The sequence below is a fragment of the Pogona vitticeps genome, chromosome 3 (assembly GCF_051106095.1).
Source record: "Pogona vitticeps strain Pit_001003342236 chromosome 3, PviZW2.1, whole genome shotgun sequence".
Classification (NCBI taxonomy): domain Eukaryota; kingdom Metazoa; phylum Chordata; class Lepidosauria; order Squamata; family Agamidae; genus Pogona; species Pogona vitticeps.
The window spans coordinates 67,827,501-67,843,252 of record NC_135785.1 but is presented as its reverse complement, the minus strand read 5'-3'; the positions used below and the strand labels follow the sequence as shown (position 1 = coordinate 67,843,252).

General features: G+C 38.1%; 1 protein-coding gene across 1 annotated transcript in view; it reads right to left on the bottom strand.

Moving 5' to 3' along the window:
• Positions 1-15,752, bottom strand: part of GRK5 (G protein-coupled receptor kinase 5) — a 198,570-nt gene that overhangs the window by 35,657 nt on the left and 147,161 nt on the right. The window contains exons 5-7 of the mRNA XM_020786450.3: positions 6,867-6,967; positions 2,959-3,051; positions 80-143 (exon numbers count right to left, since the gene is read on the bottom strand). Coding sequence (XP_020642109.1) covers positions 80-143; positions 2,959-3,051; positions 6,867-6,967 — 258 coding nt within the window. The remainder of the gene's footprint in view (positions 1-79; positions 144-2,958; positions 3,052-6,866; positions 6,968-15,752) is intronic.

Here is a 15,752-nt window from a genome sequence, read left to right as displayed (position 1 = left end):
GTCAATTTTCTTTGCTACACATGAGTCAGATGTTCCAAAAAGCAACCCATTTAAAACAGCAATTTTCAGAATTACTTACCTCCCCAAAGCCACCTTTTCCTAATACCCTGTATTGCCTAAATGTATTTTTTGTTACTGGTTGTCTGAAAATATAAAAAGAGATATTAATACTTAAAAAGTTTAAGGTAGATATAAATTTGATTGAACAGAAGTCATCTCCAAAGCATCGGCTTCTATCAATTAGTAAAAAAAAAAAAATCAACACCATAACAATATGCTATGATAGCATTACCAGAGCAGATAAATTCTATGTAGTTCTACATTAATCAAAGGCTACTGCCAATTTAAAAGTCTTGCCCTCTTGTTCCTCTAAATTAGGGATGTGGAAGCTTTGATATTCCAAATAGGTTGAACTCCAAATATTTCTTATTATTGGCCATGCTAGGTGAAGGCTTGGAAGTTAAATATGAGGAAGGATGAAGCACCTATTCTCACATTCAAATTATCTCTTGTAAATTGACTCTAGCATCACAATACTGCTTGAACATCCCATTTTTGTCTTGCAATATCTATTATTATTCTAAATCTTTGAGCTGCACTAAGAAGGCAACTGGGGTTTTCTAGGTATATCTATAAAGGAGCTTCTTATGCTGGCATTGGCGCGTGGACACACCCCCCCCCCCCGAGGGTTGCAGGGCTGGATTATATTCTGGAAAAAAAACCAATCAGTGTAATATACTGCGCAGCACCAACACGTATCAAATACCCAAATATCTCCCCTCCTATATTCTCGAGGTGAGAGTTGCAAATGTAAAAAAAAAAATAAACCGGGATAATGTTTGAGGAATACATGGTAATTTACCTAATGTCTAGCGGAAAACAGAAGTAAAACTCCAACAAAAAAACCAAATACATAACTACAGCCCAGAAAACTTGCCTTTTCCATTTCAGGTAAACGATTAACCCTTTTCTGATGTTGGCCAGCTCATAAATAAGAAGAGGACATTTATAAAGATAGCTTGGTTCTACTCATGCAGCAGAAAGGGGCAACTTGAGCTATTCTGCTAATGTAACCTCTTCTGCAAATACAAGTAGTATGGATCGGGAAGCAACCGCATACTGTCACTTTCTGACGTCATTTTAAAGGGTGTCTTGAATGTGGGCAGAGACAGCAAGTGGAACAGCCTCCTGTGTGACTTCATTTCAGATCATTCTGGACTTCTTGATGTTGCTGGTGTCCACTTCCCACCTCTCTCACCCTGGCCAGGACTACGCAATGATGGGACTAGTAGCTCATCAACATTGAGACTGCCACAAATTACTTGTTCCCAGAGTACTGAATATGCAGGTGATTGCTTTAGGCTGCTTTATATTCTTTTACAAGAGTTTTTTTTTTAAAAAAAGAGTAAAGTCTAAAACCAGGGTGATCTAACTCCTGTTTATAAATCGATTTTTGCATTCCATCCAAGGGACCAGGGGATATTTTTCATATTTTTGTTTCCTGCCAACTATTTCTCCCCTCTACCATCTTACAGTATCAACAACCCTGTTTCTCCTCCAGAGAACAGTCAGTAAGTAGCAGCCACAGGCAACAGTCAAAAAGAAGCAGGAACACTGTTGTTCTCCTGCCACAATCAATCTAATCACCAGGGGGCAGTATGCTAATATATTGGGGACGAGCTGTAGCTGTCAAAGGCATCAGTGTAGCAGTATGTTATCATGACCACATAGGAATATATATATAACATTATATATATAATATTTATATATTCCTGTAGATGTATTCTTATTACTCTTACATATCATAAGTATACACCAAAGAATGGAAGAGATGAAACCCCAAAATGAAACTAGCTATATTGTAACAAATGAGAAATTGTTCATAAACCCTTGTAAGTTTTTTTTTTAAAAAATCCAATTCTAAAACAGCAAATTTAAGATGTGTGCCTATGAGTATTTGCATGTTCAGACTATAGTTCTCAGAATTTAACTGGCTAGAAAATTCCAGGGCTGTAATCCAAAAATACAAGTAGGCACACCTTCCGAGGTCGGTAAAATGAGTACCCAGCTTGCTGGGGGGTGTGTGTGGTGGCAATGTGTAGCCTGTATAATTAAATTGTAAACCGCCCGGAGAGTGCTTGTAGCGCTATGGGGCAGTATATACGTCCAATAAATAAATAAATAAATAAATAAATAAATAAATAAATAAATAAATAAATAAATAAATAAATAAATAAATAAATAAATTTAGAACGTAGCACACTAGAGGCTTTAGCTTGCCATATAGAAAAACAGATGGGCACAGTTCACCCATCATCTTTCAAATCCCAGAAAGCTTTGGTGAAAATTTGGTTACAAAATACTCTTCATAACAAAAGGGAAAGGACAGAACTTACAAATTATTATTTTCTAATTACAGCTCCACTGTCTCCATGGCCATCAGTTTGAACCAGCAGCCTTCCAACTGAATAAATGGAAGTTTAAACTTAACCCCCTTTCCCGACTGTCGTGGAATGCTTCACAACTCTTGGTTAAGTCAAACAATTAAATTTGCTATCAGATATTATAGCAGTGATCTCCCACCTTGATAGTTTTGAAAGGGAATTAGACATGAAGGATAAGATCGACAGCTACTAGTGATGAAAACTACGTGTTACCTCCTTGTATGCGTCTCAATTTCAGTTAACGGGGAAAACAAGCAAGAGGTGGGCACTGGACTCAAATCCAACTTGCAGGCTTCCAACAGGTAAGGGGTTGGCCAGAGGGGGGAGGTGGAAAACAGAATGCTGGACTATATAGCTTTTTGCTCCAACTCAGTAGGATTTTTCTTTATATTTTTAAGTTCCAAAAGGTGAACTGTGATTCATTTCCAAGTGAAGAAAAGATGAAAAGAATTTTTATTTGACCACCTTTCCCATCACAATATAAATGCATCTATAACCCACTTGCAAAACTTACCTTTCCAGCCACTTCCACTGGAGAAATCTATCAAAATACATGCTCTCTAGATATTCTTGGAAAGGCTCTCCACTTAAGTACCCATGAACAGATCTGTCTCAGATGAAAAGGAAAAGACAAACATTTTACAATCCGGAGCTTCATTGCAAATAAATGTTTTGAAGTAAGCAAGCTTAATTTAATTTCCACTGCTTCATGTGTAAATACATTTCTATCTACCTGTTCATGTCATATGTTATGGTCAGGATCAAACATTAATATTATCATTGTTAATATCTGAGGTCAGCAAAGATCTGGATTTGACATTTTATAACAATGTAATCACGTTTAATCTGCAAGCATTTATAATTTCTACTCTACCAGGAAGTTCTTTATTAACAACCTTACAACTGTATTCGTGAAGGCTTTCACGGCCGGGATCTAATGGTTGTTGTGGGTTTTTCGGGCTCTTTGGCCGTGTTCTGAAGTTTGTTCTTCCTAATGTTTCACCAGTCTCTGTGGCCAGCATCTTCAGAGGACAGCAGAGGAAGAACAACCTTCAGAACACGGCCAAAGAGCCCGAAAACCCACAACAACCAGCCTTAGAACTGACTGATTTCTCAAGAAAATAAACCAGGCGCCATAGCTTCATACTCTCCTGAAAATACAAAACTAACTGCATGCTATGTGAAAATGGTTTATTTCAGTTATGTAAATTAAGCTAGGCTAACAAGTAAGAGTTATATTTCATAATTCTACATGATTTTTAGTTTCTCATTTTGACGAAGAAAATATTCACAATGAATTCTAAGCTTTGCGGCTGGTATACATCAGAAGAACAATGACTGAAGAAGCTACTTGGATGAGTAGTGAAACATTTCAGCCCAGTAAGAAAGAAGTCCAGTTGGCATGATTCAACTTCAAGATATGGAAGACATCCTGAATTGCTAATTAGGTCATTATATACAGCCAAGCAAAGCCATTCAATACCACCTAAGTAGGACTTTGATCTGAGGACAACATCTTCCTCCAACCATCAGGTAATACTTTTTAAAATTTGGCTGCAGTTGGCTTACGTAGTATATAAAATAAATTTTATCCCAACTTTTCTGATACGACATTTGCTATTTTTCTAGGTAACCTCCCCTGTTACAGCAGCTCCACTGGCTGATGATACATTTCCAAGCTATTTCAAGGACCGCATCTCCCATTATGAGCCTGCTTGGGTGTTCAGATCATCAAGGAATGCATTTCTCTCTGTCCCACCACCTTCACAGGTGAGTTTGATAGGGACACAGGAGAGGGCCTTCTCTGTTGCTGCTCCTAGACTTTGGGACTCCCTCCCACAGGAGGCCAGACTGGCCCCATCTTTACTGTCCTTCCACAAGCAGGCAACCTTTCCCTCAGTGACTGGAGGCTGGGATAGGATTTTAAATAGATTGTTATGCTTTATGGCTTTGAATGTGTTTTTAGTATTGCTTTTGTTAGCCATTTATTGGGGTGGTATTTGTTTGATCCTTTTTAGTATTTGCATAATCATTGTTTTCAGCTTGAAATATTTTCTTTTAACGACATAAACCGCCTTGGGTCCTTTTTAAGGAGAAAGACGGTAAAATAATTTAAATAAATAAAATGGTCTCTCAGCAAAAGAAAGAAAGAAAAACAAAACTGATAAACAAAACTAAAATGAAAACACGTTAAAATGCAAATAAAACATTCAGCAGGTAACATGTGGCAGCGAACAGCCAAATAACATCGTTAGGGCTTGGTATTCAGTGACAGCACAATGCATGGTCTGTGCATGACGGAGTGGATGTATCTGGCTGTTGTCAGGGTAAGTTCCTTAATAGTGCCACCTAGGAGGTATCGAATTTTTCTCGGTCATCAGAATGGAAGGAAAGGAAAGTGCTCAGATAAGACAGGCGGATACCCTTATACAAGATACAGTAGAACAACATATGCTGCAAAGATTCAAGCACTCCCTGACCACAAGGGCAGACTCTCAGTTCTGTGGGTAAACCCGTATATCTGCCCTGTGCTAAGTTCGAAGGTACAATATTGCACCTAGCAAGGGTGAATGCCCATCGGTCTTGGGGATGATCTAAAAGATAGAGGTAATTCAGTCTTCTCCCATGGGAGAGGGCCAACTGAAAATATAGTGGGGAACAGACCCTTTGTGTAGCGCTATGCAGGGTTTGCCTCACATATATGTTACTGTACGGTTTGTGTGAGACACAGGACTCTTCCCAGGATAATGTTCTGGAAAAGGTACACTTTTGGCATTACCCTCATCAGTTTTGACGTGTTCTCAAGTTATGCTTTCAGCAGCTTTTATATCACTTGTGAGTTCAGGTCTAAATTAATTTTTTAGCCCCAACTAAAATGAACCAACTGAATGAACCAACCTTGTTGCCCCAAGTTCTATTGCATAGTTTTACCTGCAGAAAGCCGATGGCTTAACTCACAACAGGTTCTCATTGCTGATTAACAAATCTCCACTTCAATTTCCAGGTGTGTGTGAGTCTGGTGGGTTGGTGTATGCTTAAATACCCAAGTGGGGATTCGTTAATAAGCAGTGACAAGCTGCTGTAAGTTATATCATTTGCCTTCTGCAGGCTCAACTACAAAAGAGGATTAAATCAATGCTCATGTAAATCCCACTGATTCAATGTTCCACTGAAACTGAGATTAACAGTTGGTTTGTAAATTTTGCAATGCTATCTCGAAGCAAATGCCTGCCGTGCTGGTTTTCATTTAGAAATTATATCAAATTGAATGCTGCAAGGAACTTTACTAGAAAGCAAATTGATAGCAGTCTACTTTTAAACCTGATACTCAAACAATCTGTAGAACTTTCTCAGGGGAGTTTAGAGAAATTAAATGCAGACAGTAGGAGCAACAAACAAGTCTAGACTTTATTTAGGTGCTCCTTTCATGCTGACGTCAAGCATGACCACCCAGTTCACCCACCTTTTAAAACTAGGCCTGATAAGAAAACCCTGTTTGACAAGTTTCTGAAGAGGTAGCATGTTAGTTTATCACAACATATTGACAAAATAACTGGTAAAAATGGAAGTGTGTGTTTGGGGGGGGGATACATAAAGGAGAAATGTTGTGGTATCTTCAAAAACTAACAGTTTTGTTTCAATGTGAGTAGCATGAGGGCATTCATCTAAAGATATAAATCCTAGTCCATAAAATATCAAATTGAAATTAATCTGTTAGTCTTTAACAGATTTGTTAGTCTTTAACACATTTTTCTCTTTAATGTTGTCCCTTTAATTTTGTCAGCTCTTTGACAAGGACACCCCTTAACTTTCAGAAGTAGAAGCAGATGATCAAAGAGGTAGGACCAGACAGATAAAGAACTTCAGAAATCACCGGTAGCTTCAAAACAAACAAAAACTCTAGTCTGGAAAAGCCCTTGAATTATCAGTGTTATTTTAAATCAGAGGATGGATAACTCTGAGCAGTTCCAGGGCCAATTCCCCCCCTCTCACAGTACCCACAAGGGACCAGATCCCCTCCAGCAGCCTAAATTTGGTGGTGAAAGTGGGACAATAATTGTCTTCTGGATGGCTGAAAACTACATTCTGGGCTTACAACAATGTTGTTTTAAAAGAGGAATTGTGTGAAAGCTTCTAGGAGCACAGTACATCTACTAAACAAGGCATGTATTCTCCACATGTTTTGTTAAGATAAAAAATATGGCTTCAACGTTCTTGCACTGTTGCTTTCTAGCAGCACTAGGAGAACTCCAGGGAACAGACAAAGGTTTCGAAGGAGTTCATATGGCTTATAGGCTGTGTGCTGTCACCCTGTTTTAAAAAAATCAAACAAATGCTGAATCTTTCATCGGCATTTTAAAGGCAGAGAAGCCAATGGTGAAAAACAGCTATACAGACCTTTGGATGCCCCACTATACTTACTTTACACAAGGTGAGAACAGTTCTTTGCAAGGGCTGTTATCGAGTTTTTCTTCTGTCTGCTGGACCATCCCTTGGTTGATTTCTGCTACATATACTGGAGACTAGGAAAGAAGAGAGAGAATCACCAGCACATTCATTTTGTGATGGAGAAAGCATTCCCATGGTAAACAAGTTCCTTTAGACAACCAAATATTCCCAATTACACAATAGTACAACTAGAATTTAACTTCATGGCTAGTGTCCTGCTGAGTTTTCATTGAGTTGAAAGTCCTCCCAGCACAGTAATGTGAGATTACACTGAGGCTTTTGTACAAGCATTTTTACGGTACAAGGTACGATCTCCATGCATCTCTAATGCATAAGTTGAGGGCTGGTACAAAACCAGCCCTCAACTTATGCAATACAATGTTGGGACAAGTGGAACAATTCTATGCTGTTATGCTGGTCAGACTTCCTGCTCAGCAGAAGCTCAATAGGATACTGGTCCATTTAGATTAGTGGTTCCAACCTTTTTTGAGTTGCCAGTGGTTTTATAAGAGCCAAGTAACATGCAACACACACCCCTCCCCAGACACATTTGCATTAAAAGGCATTTTTAGTGGGTATAGTCATCCCTTCTCAGAGAGTAGAGGCTTTCTCCCCCAAAGGGCCTGTTTCATGACCCCCCAGATTGGGAAACAGCTTACTTAAACAATGATAAAATCTTTAAAATAGAAACATGCTTTATTTTCCACACAGATGTAGACAAATTGCTCTGAAGGTTTATGTGCAATGGAAATACAACTCATTAAAGAGCAGGCTTGAGAAAACCTATCTTACTGATTTTGTTTTAAAAATATGGGTCCTGCTTTTAGAATATGTAACTATCTTTGAATGTCGTACAAAATGTCTCTGAAGGTATTACACGATTGATACCTTTCAGTCACTGTATATGTAACTGAATTCATATTGTTATAAGCATGACCTGCAAACAAGGGTGATTCCCATTTCTAACCTTTTGTCAGTCTATCATTTTCCCTCTCAGATGACATACTACACACCAGTTTTCCTCTTTGGGATCTTGGAGATGGAAGGTTTGCCCTCTTAAGTGTCTGCTTTACATATGACTTATAGTAAATGTTTTTCTGTCCTCCTCCAAATGAAGCATCCCTCCACCAGTGTGTCAGCATGGTGACACCTGTTTTTCCCCCCAATAGCTCTATTTTGGCAATAATGAGTACTCATAACTGCTATGCGAAGGACTGAGGGGCAGAGTATTGTGAAATCTCTTTTGCACTTAGTGAAAAGGACTATCACCAGGGTTTTACCTAACATAGGTGGTTGTTTTAATGGCCTTGCTGGATAATGGCTAATGATGCTCAAAGAGTCTTCATCTTTGCACATTTTAATGGAAAGAGATCTATTCTGCACTGCTAAGACTAATGAGAGGATTGGAATGTAATGATCTTTTAGATATTACACTTCTCTGAATTATGCAATACATTTCTCAGCTGAAAAAAAAGGATCCAGATACATTTAAAAATGTGTGTACAAGATCAGATATATTAAGAAATATGGTTGCACTGATGCAAGAAGATATGTTCAGCATGCCCTATGTATACTTGAGTATTATAAATTTAAAAGCTATACATAAATAAGGAAATGAAACATGGTACATTTATGAATGAACACATAAGAAACTATATCCAACTGGAAAGAGACCGATCTGTCCATCTATAGTTCAAATCATGTTCTCTCTCTCTCTCTCTTGCTCTGTGTGTGTGTGTATGTTTGTGTGTGTGTGTGTCTGTGTGTGTGTGTGTGTGTGTCTGTGTCTGCAGTTATTTACATGATCAATATTTACTGGTTCAAATATAATTTCTCTTTCTACTCTATGTGGAACCTCTCCCTTTCACCTCTCTCCACTGGGGTACGTGTGGAACAGAGTAAACTGTTTTCTAGCTGACCAAAGAACAACCCCCTCTGATGTCCATTTGAGCGTCTTTTTATCTGGAAGCTCAATGAAATTATTAAGAGATAAACCCTTTTTTTACCATAGAGGAATTTCAGTTGTATGTTTTTAAAGAACAAGAAAATCCAGAATAAAAGAGAATGCTTCCATGCCCTTTTCCACTTCAAGTTCATGAGAAATATAGTCAAAGCTTCATTTTTTCAAAACTACTCGTGATCTAATATTTCACTTCTCCTCTATCTGAGCCATATTTAGCATTTGTTTATCAGTGTGGTTCAAGTTTCAGTAAAATGCTAGCATTTTTTGTCTAATGCATAAAAAGAAACATATGGATGGCCTTGATCCTGCTACAGAATAATGTAGATCATTCTGCTAGACCATTTATTTTTAATTTAATTTAATTTAAACAGAAATAACCAATATTCCTTATAGGAAGCTCATTTACCTAGTTTCATGGAAGGCTTAGAAGAAACACCACCCAGCCAGTTAAACAAGAATAGGACAGCAACAAGGAACTCCTAACTCTAGTCACACACACAGTGCCTCCTAGTGACTGAATGGCATAATGACATTATCCACACACAGCTATTGCATCTCTCTGAATATTAGATCAGGTGAGATGAACCACTCTAGATAGTCCAGTGAGCACAAGTAATCTTTCAAATATTTTATAGGCCCAAAGAAAGTTCAGTGTACATTTAACACATCAACATTACTCATTCTTTTCAGTCTTCTCTGAGATTCTGTGTGCCAAAGGTTATTAAATGGCAAGCGCTGGAGGTTTCCCTTTTTTCAAAGCTGTTACATGTGTTCAATTTTTAAAAATTAAAATAACTAAAAGCACCATGTGCTTTAGAAAATGTCAGTCAGCACCCAGTGCTGTCTGTATATATATGCAAGATAAATAAGAGCCCCAGTCTAAGTCAGGAAATAAACCAATGTGTTTAAGGACACTTAAAATGCATGCTGCATACTGGCCTGTGATATTAATGAAACAGGATGCTCTTTCTACTTAAACTCATTTAAACATTACAGTCTTAATGGGTGATAACTTAAAGTTATGACAAGTTACTTAGCTTTAGAATGTAGAAGTGCAACATGTAAGTCATTTTGTTACATGACAAGCTGCTGGATTTGGCAGGCAGGCACACTATATCCTCTGGGTCTTTCCATAAAATAGCTGATTCCTTGATGGTTCTTAATGAATTTAAGCTGTACATCAAATAGAGAGTAATCTGCCACTTTATTGAAGGCTTGCTATGTGAATACACACTCCTAAGGCGCCTCTGTTTGACCAATGTAGACTAAAATAATAGCTTACACAGAGTATTTGAAGCTTTGCACAATGACTGTTTAGGCATCCTACACACACAAAGCTAGGAGTAAGCAGCAAGATCTAGTACTCCTCTATACCCAATGCCAGTAGAACTACGTCACATGCACAAACACACTCTGTCTTGATCCTATTGCAGCCCTCTTCTGTGGTTCCAAAACCTGCCCCAGAGAGTTCCCAGTCCTCTGAAGATGGTTTTTAGGGAGATTGAGGGAAGGAGGGAAAGTCACCAATTCTGATGGAAACAGAGGGATCCAGTGGATGTACAGGGATTTACTGCTGAATAATTGTGCTCAGGACTATGCTTTTCTGCGAGAGCTGCAACTGTGAAGACACACTGTATTTCTTTCACATAGTATAGATGATTTTGACCTTGGGTTTCCAGTGACATTCTTTGCTAATTCTAACCTCTCCCTTTTCTTTCAAATTTCAAAGGGCAAAGGGACATCTTTTGCAAAACACGCACACAGAGTACTTCTATAGAGCTTTTAGTCTGATACAGCTTTTCTTCCTCACCTTGCCTAACTCAAGCAAAACATTGGAAATTAGAACATAGCTTGCATTCTGCATTCTGCAGAGCAGACGGGGCAATGTTACTTTACTGAGAGATTAAAAAGTGTGTATGCATAATATCATACCCACCTTGCCAACAGGAAAAAGGATACCAAGTTTAACATAGCAAAGGGCAGCTTAAATGTTGACAACACCAATGGCAGCAGTGAAGATGTTCTACAGGATACCCTCTTCTGCTCACTACTATTCACACTTGTCGAAAAAACAAGCTTAACAATTGCTTTGTGTTTGGGTGTGAAGTGGTGAAGTGATGAAAAAAGGAGTCAGACTCTGGGATTTTCTCTTGCATTATGTCACTCCTCTGTGAATGGCTACTAAGGGAAAGCCTCCCTGAAGAGAAAGGTCTTCATCTGCTTGCGGAAGGCCAGCAAAGAAATCCAATATCAAGGCAATTAGTCTAGCCAGTTTCCATACATGAACTGGTGAGAAAGTACAACCTTGTCTTTTGTCTAAGGGAGCTAAATGCGCTGGGCATGCACTTAGTGGAACAGGAGGCCGTGTTCAATAACATCTGTTGCACCTTGCCTGCACTCCACCCTCACCACTAGTAGGGCAAGGAAGTGGCCAGGAAAACATTACAGCTCTTTGAACTGGCATGGAGAAAGTATTATCTTCTCTTATTGCTCTCTTTTCCTGTGACCTGACTTTTTATCATCCAGAAGAAAGACTGGCATTGATATCCTATGTTAAGCAAGGAACAGGTAAAACACAGTCCTGCTCTGAACACCCAGACCATCATTAACCCCAGCTTGGCCCGTCTGTCATTCCTGGTTTGTCAACCCTCCACCATTACTAAGAGACTGAATTAGGGAATGTTCTCCCTCCTTCTGTAAATATTTTTGATGCCTAAAGAAAGTGGAAAAATTACAGAAAATATCTATGGAGTTTTCAGAGAAAGAAGCACCTTTACATAAGCACTTGGATTGTGATGAACCCAATATTGCATTTGTGGCTCCAGCATTCTTGGCAAAACTGAACTTTTTAAGACTGACAAAACAACAGGAGTACAATCCAGCATTTCTTCAAGTATTTACATTATCATGTGCTTCTGAGAAATGGCTTCCACATGTTCTCGTGTTTCCACTGTTTGCCAGGCATAATAGAGCTCTGAAGGAACAAATACACTTTTTTTAGCCAATTGGCCTAAGCCTCATCTTAGTGTTTTGGAATCAGTGGCTACCATGTGGCAGAAATTGAAGAGATTGTTAAAAGAAATCATTTATATCTTTTGTAACTTGTTAAGACAGGTGGGACATGGCATGCACCAATACTTCCCTGTGCTCAGCTGACTCAGTTGTGCATTGAATAACCAACTCCATTATGATATAATCTTGATAAAGATAAATAATTTTCCCCATTTAGCTCTTAATTTTCTGCTGATATTTATACTGCAACAAAAAGCAACATTCCCAATCACAGAGCCCCAAAGAAAAAGAACAGACAGCATTCAAAGGCTCAGCTCAAGTTATTTTGCTTTAAACTCCATTCTTGTATAATCAACAGATTTTAAGGCGTGAACTACAGGTGTGGGTCTTGTCAAAATTTGGAAAAGTTACTTTAGACGGTTATTCCCAGAAATTGTCAGCAAGCATAGGACTGCTCATGTCACTGTGAGATATATTTTTTGATCAAAGAGAAGAAGGGAGGAGAAAATACTTCACACTGTGTCTGTGTCGTACCAAGATTCTGCACTGAGGTTCATAAATGACTCATAGATGTGATTTATCGGTTAAAGCAGTGCAGTTCATCAGGGAACAACAAAAGCTTTTAATTTACTGCCAACATTACTCATTTTTAGAATCGCAAGAAGTACATCTCTTTGATATGTGAACTCTTGTTTTATTACAGCATTGCAGGTCCTGTTTTAAGGTCCATCATTTTTAGTGAAAAATAATGAGGAACCAATAAATGCTGTTAAAGAAACCTCACTGACTTTATAATCTGAGGTCATCACAACATGTCCTGGATGAAACAGGACATGTTGTGACCATCATCTATTCCTATAACTTTTAAAATCATTATTTTGTTGGCAAGGTAATCATCATCTACTCCAACAACTCTTAGTATTATGAGTTTGGTGGCAAGGTAATGCTATGACTAGACTCGAAGTCATGTGATGCAACAACTCTCCTGAAGCTAAAGAAGCTGAGGTCTGGTCTATTCTTGGATGGGAGGCAATGAGAACCCTATATCTATGGTACCTTGAGTTCATGGGCATAAATGAGGAAATACAGTCATACAAAGCTTCAGCATATATTCCTGGTGCACATAAATAAATAATATTTTGTCGCATACAGAAGCTCCTTGTGAAACTCTCATTAAATCACTGTCACTGTTTCTACTGATGACAAAGAAAGCCCGACAGCTCCCTTGATAATGCTCAGGAATTCCCCCATGTCAAATTGCTATCTGATCTACAGAATTTTTTTTTTTGGGGGGGAAGTAAGATCAAACTGTCAAAACCTCAAGAAAAACAAAATATAATTCAGTGATACAGATTAAATATTTTACTACTATTAGAAAATACTCTTTATTTTTCCCATTTGATGTTTTATCACAATGCATGTATACTTTTGGTTAATGACTACATTTAAGGTAATGATTCATGTTTGTACATTTTGCATTTCCATGCCTGTAACCCCATTGGCTACATCTTCCCATACAAACATGTGTATAATGAATGATGCAATGTTCTGGACATCTGATGGAAGTGGGATACTGCCCAGGAAAGTTTTCAAGAAATAAAACTTGCCAGTGACAAAAGACTGTATTTTTGCTGTAACACACTATCCTCCTGAAAATTTCAAAAGATGATTCTTTATATAAGGAATATATGCCCTTCAAACTCAGTGTCAATCCAATGTTGCAAGAGTGTCCTCCTCTTCTTAAAGTGTGTTCTTTTATTTTATTTTCACTTGTTCTCAATATAAATCCTTTCTACATCTCCATACCTAAAATATGCTACTGTCTTTCAATGCCAGGGCCAACAATTTGTACAAAATTGGATGCCCAAGAATGTCCAGAAAAGTTACTTGGGGATGATTAAAACATCCTGAATCCCCTAACCAGCATGACTATGGAGTTCTGGGAGCAGTGGTTCAAGAAAGTAACTTTCCCAATTTTTGACTTCTAGCAAATATAAGTATATAAATTTCTTATGCAGATTTCTTTGGGTGCTCATTTAACTTAGTAAGCCATGTATCTTGGTAAGTAATTCGAAGATCTATATCATGCTCCCAAGACAAGTAAAAGTAGAATTAATCTTTCTAAAAGAAGGCTATGATTTTCTTGTCATCATCTGAAACCTTTTTCAAGAAATCTAAGATTCACAGTAAGAATCAGCTCAATACATTTCTGTCTTTCCTCCTGCAAACAATGCCAACTCCATAGTACTTTAAATATTAAAATGTACTAAGATGCCCCAAGTTTTTATCCTTCTTTGTTTTTGTTTTGTTATAACCCATCCCATATTTATTCCTAAGACTACACAACATTCTGTCTTTGTGGACAGTTCTAGAAAACAGCCTCACTGAATGCTGGGAATCTGGGACAGAGAATGGTCCACATATACATCCACAGACATCCTTCAGTCTTGAGAGACTATGATAACATGCTCTGAATTGAGGAGTGTCCTCTCCAGAGCATGAAGCCCGGGTAAAGTAATATGGAGGATAGGCTGTTACCCAAGCAGCAGATTCCCCCCACTCCACATTGCTGAAATGGTCCAATGGAAAGGCAGGAGCCAATACAACTGGTTCCAGCAACGTCGCAGGAGTTGGCAGAATGACACAAACTGCCTTTGGGACTCCAGCTCCGGATTTTGCCTCTAGGCTAACTCCTGAAGCCTTTTCCATGAGTGGATATAGCCACAAGGCAGTGGAGGTTTGAAATCGGAGTTTTCCTTCTCCACATATACAGAATTTGAATCTATTCATGAAAATCCATGTGGTCCTTGTGTGTTCCCACCTTTGCTGTTGCTACATGATGCCTGATGCTCTTTGGTATCAGTGCTGTTGGTATCCAGTGTGTGTGTGGGGGGGGGCACAGTGTGTTGTGTTGTTTTTCTTGTATGTGTCTCTTGACTCCTATATTTATTTCAGATGTTTACATTTCCCTTCTCCAATGCCTGTAAGTTACATTGATTACTTGATTCACAGTGAAAAAAAGTACAGTATAATGGAAATTTCTTCTTCTTTTTTTGCTGGGATAATAAAATAAACTCCTGTAAATCAGAATCTGACAAGCTGCCATTGTGTCAAGTGTTATTATTTTGACTAACATTTGCTCTTCCTATGAGTTACACTGAGTGTAAAATAAAGGCAGTATAAATTACTGGTAAAATAAGGTAGAGCAAGTTACTGGATCTGTAAGTGCCACCTACTGCTCTTGTTAACATTTTACATATTACAAACTAATTATCTGAATATACTTTCAGTTCTCTGCTTTGTTTACTTCCATACCAAACTCTCATCATGAAATAAATTCTTTTGCAAGGCAGTGTTATAGTACAGTAAACTTGCTTCCAAACTCAGCTGGAGGGCTGGCTAATTATTTTGCAATGACTGTTAGTAAACTGCTGTTCAAATCTCATTTTTAACATACAGAGTACATTTTCAGTGCTGCTTTTTCTGCACCCCCCCCTTAAATATTTTTGCACGCTATGCATTAAAAATTTCATATTTTGATGCACTTATACGTATGGGCAGCCGGCTAGGAGTTCAGAATGCAGAACTTCCCCTTTGCATCATTATTACTACTCTAGCTGTTTGCAGCTCTTATGTTTACTATATAACAAAAACCAACATTTTCACTTATGAATAAAAGAATGCAGTAACAAGGTGCCTGACACTTTCATGAGAATGAAAATGAAAAGGTTTTGGCTTAGCTTCCAAATAAGTTGTTACAAGGAAATGAGTTACATGACCTGGTTACTTTTGGAGTAATGAGCTAAGGTACCTTTCAAAAGTAACTTGACAAGTAGTTCCAAAGTTACATTTTGATATCATTAGTAACATTTCTAGTTAATTTC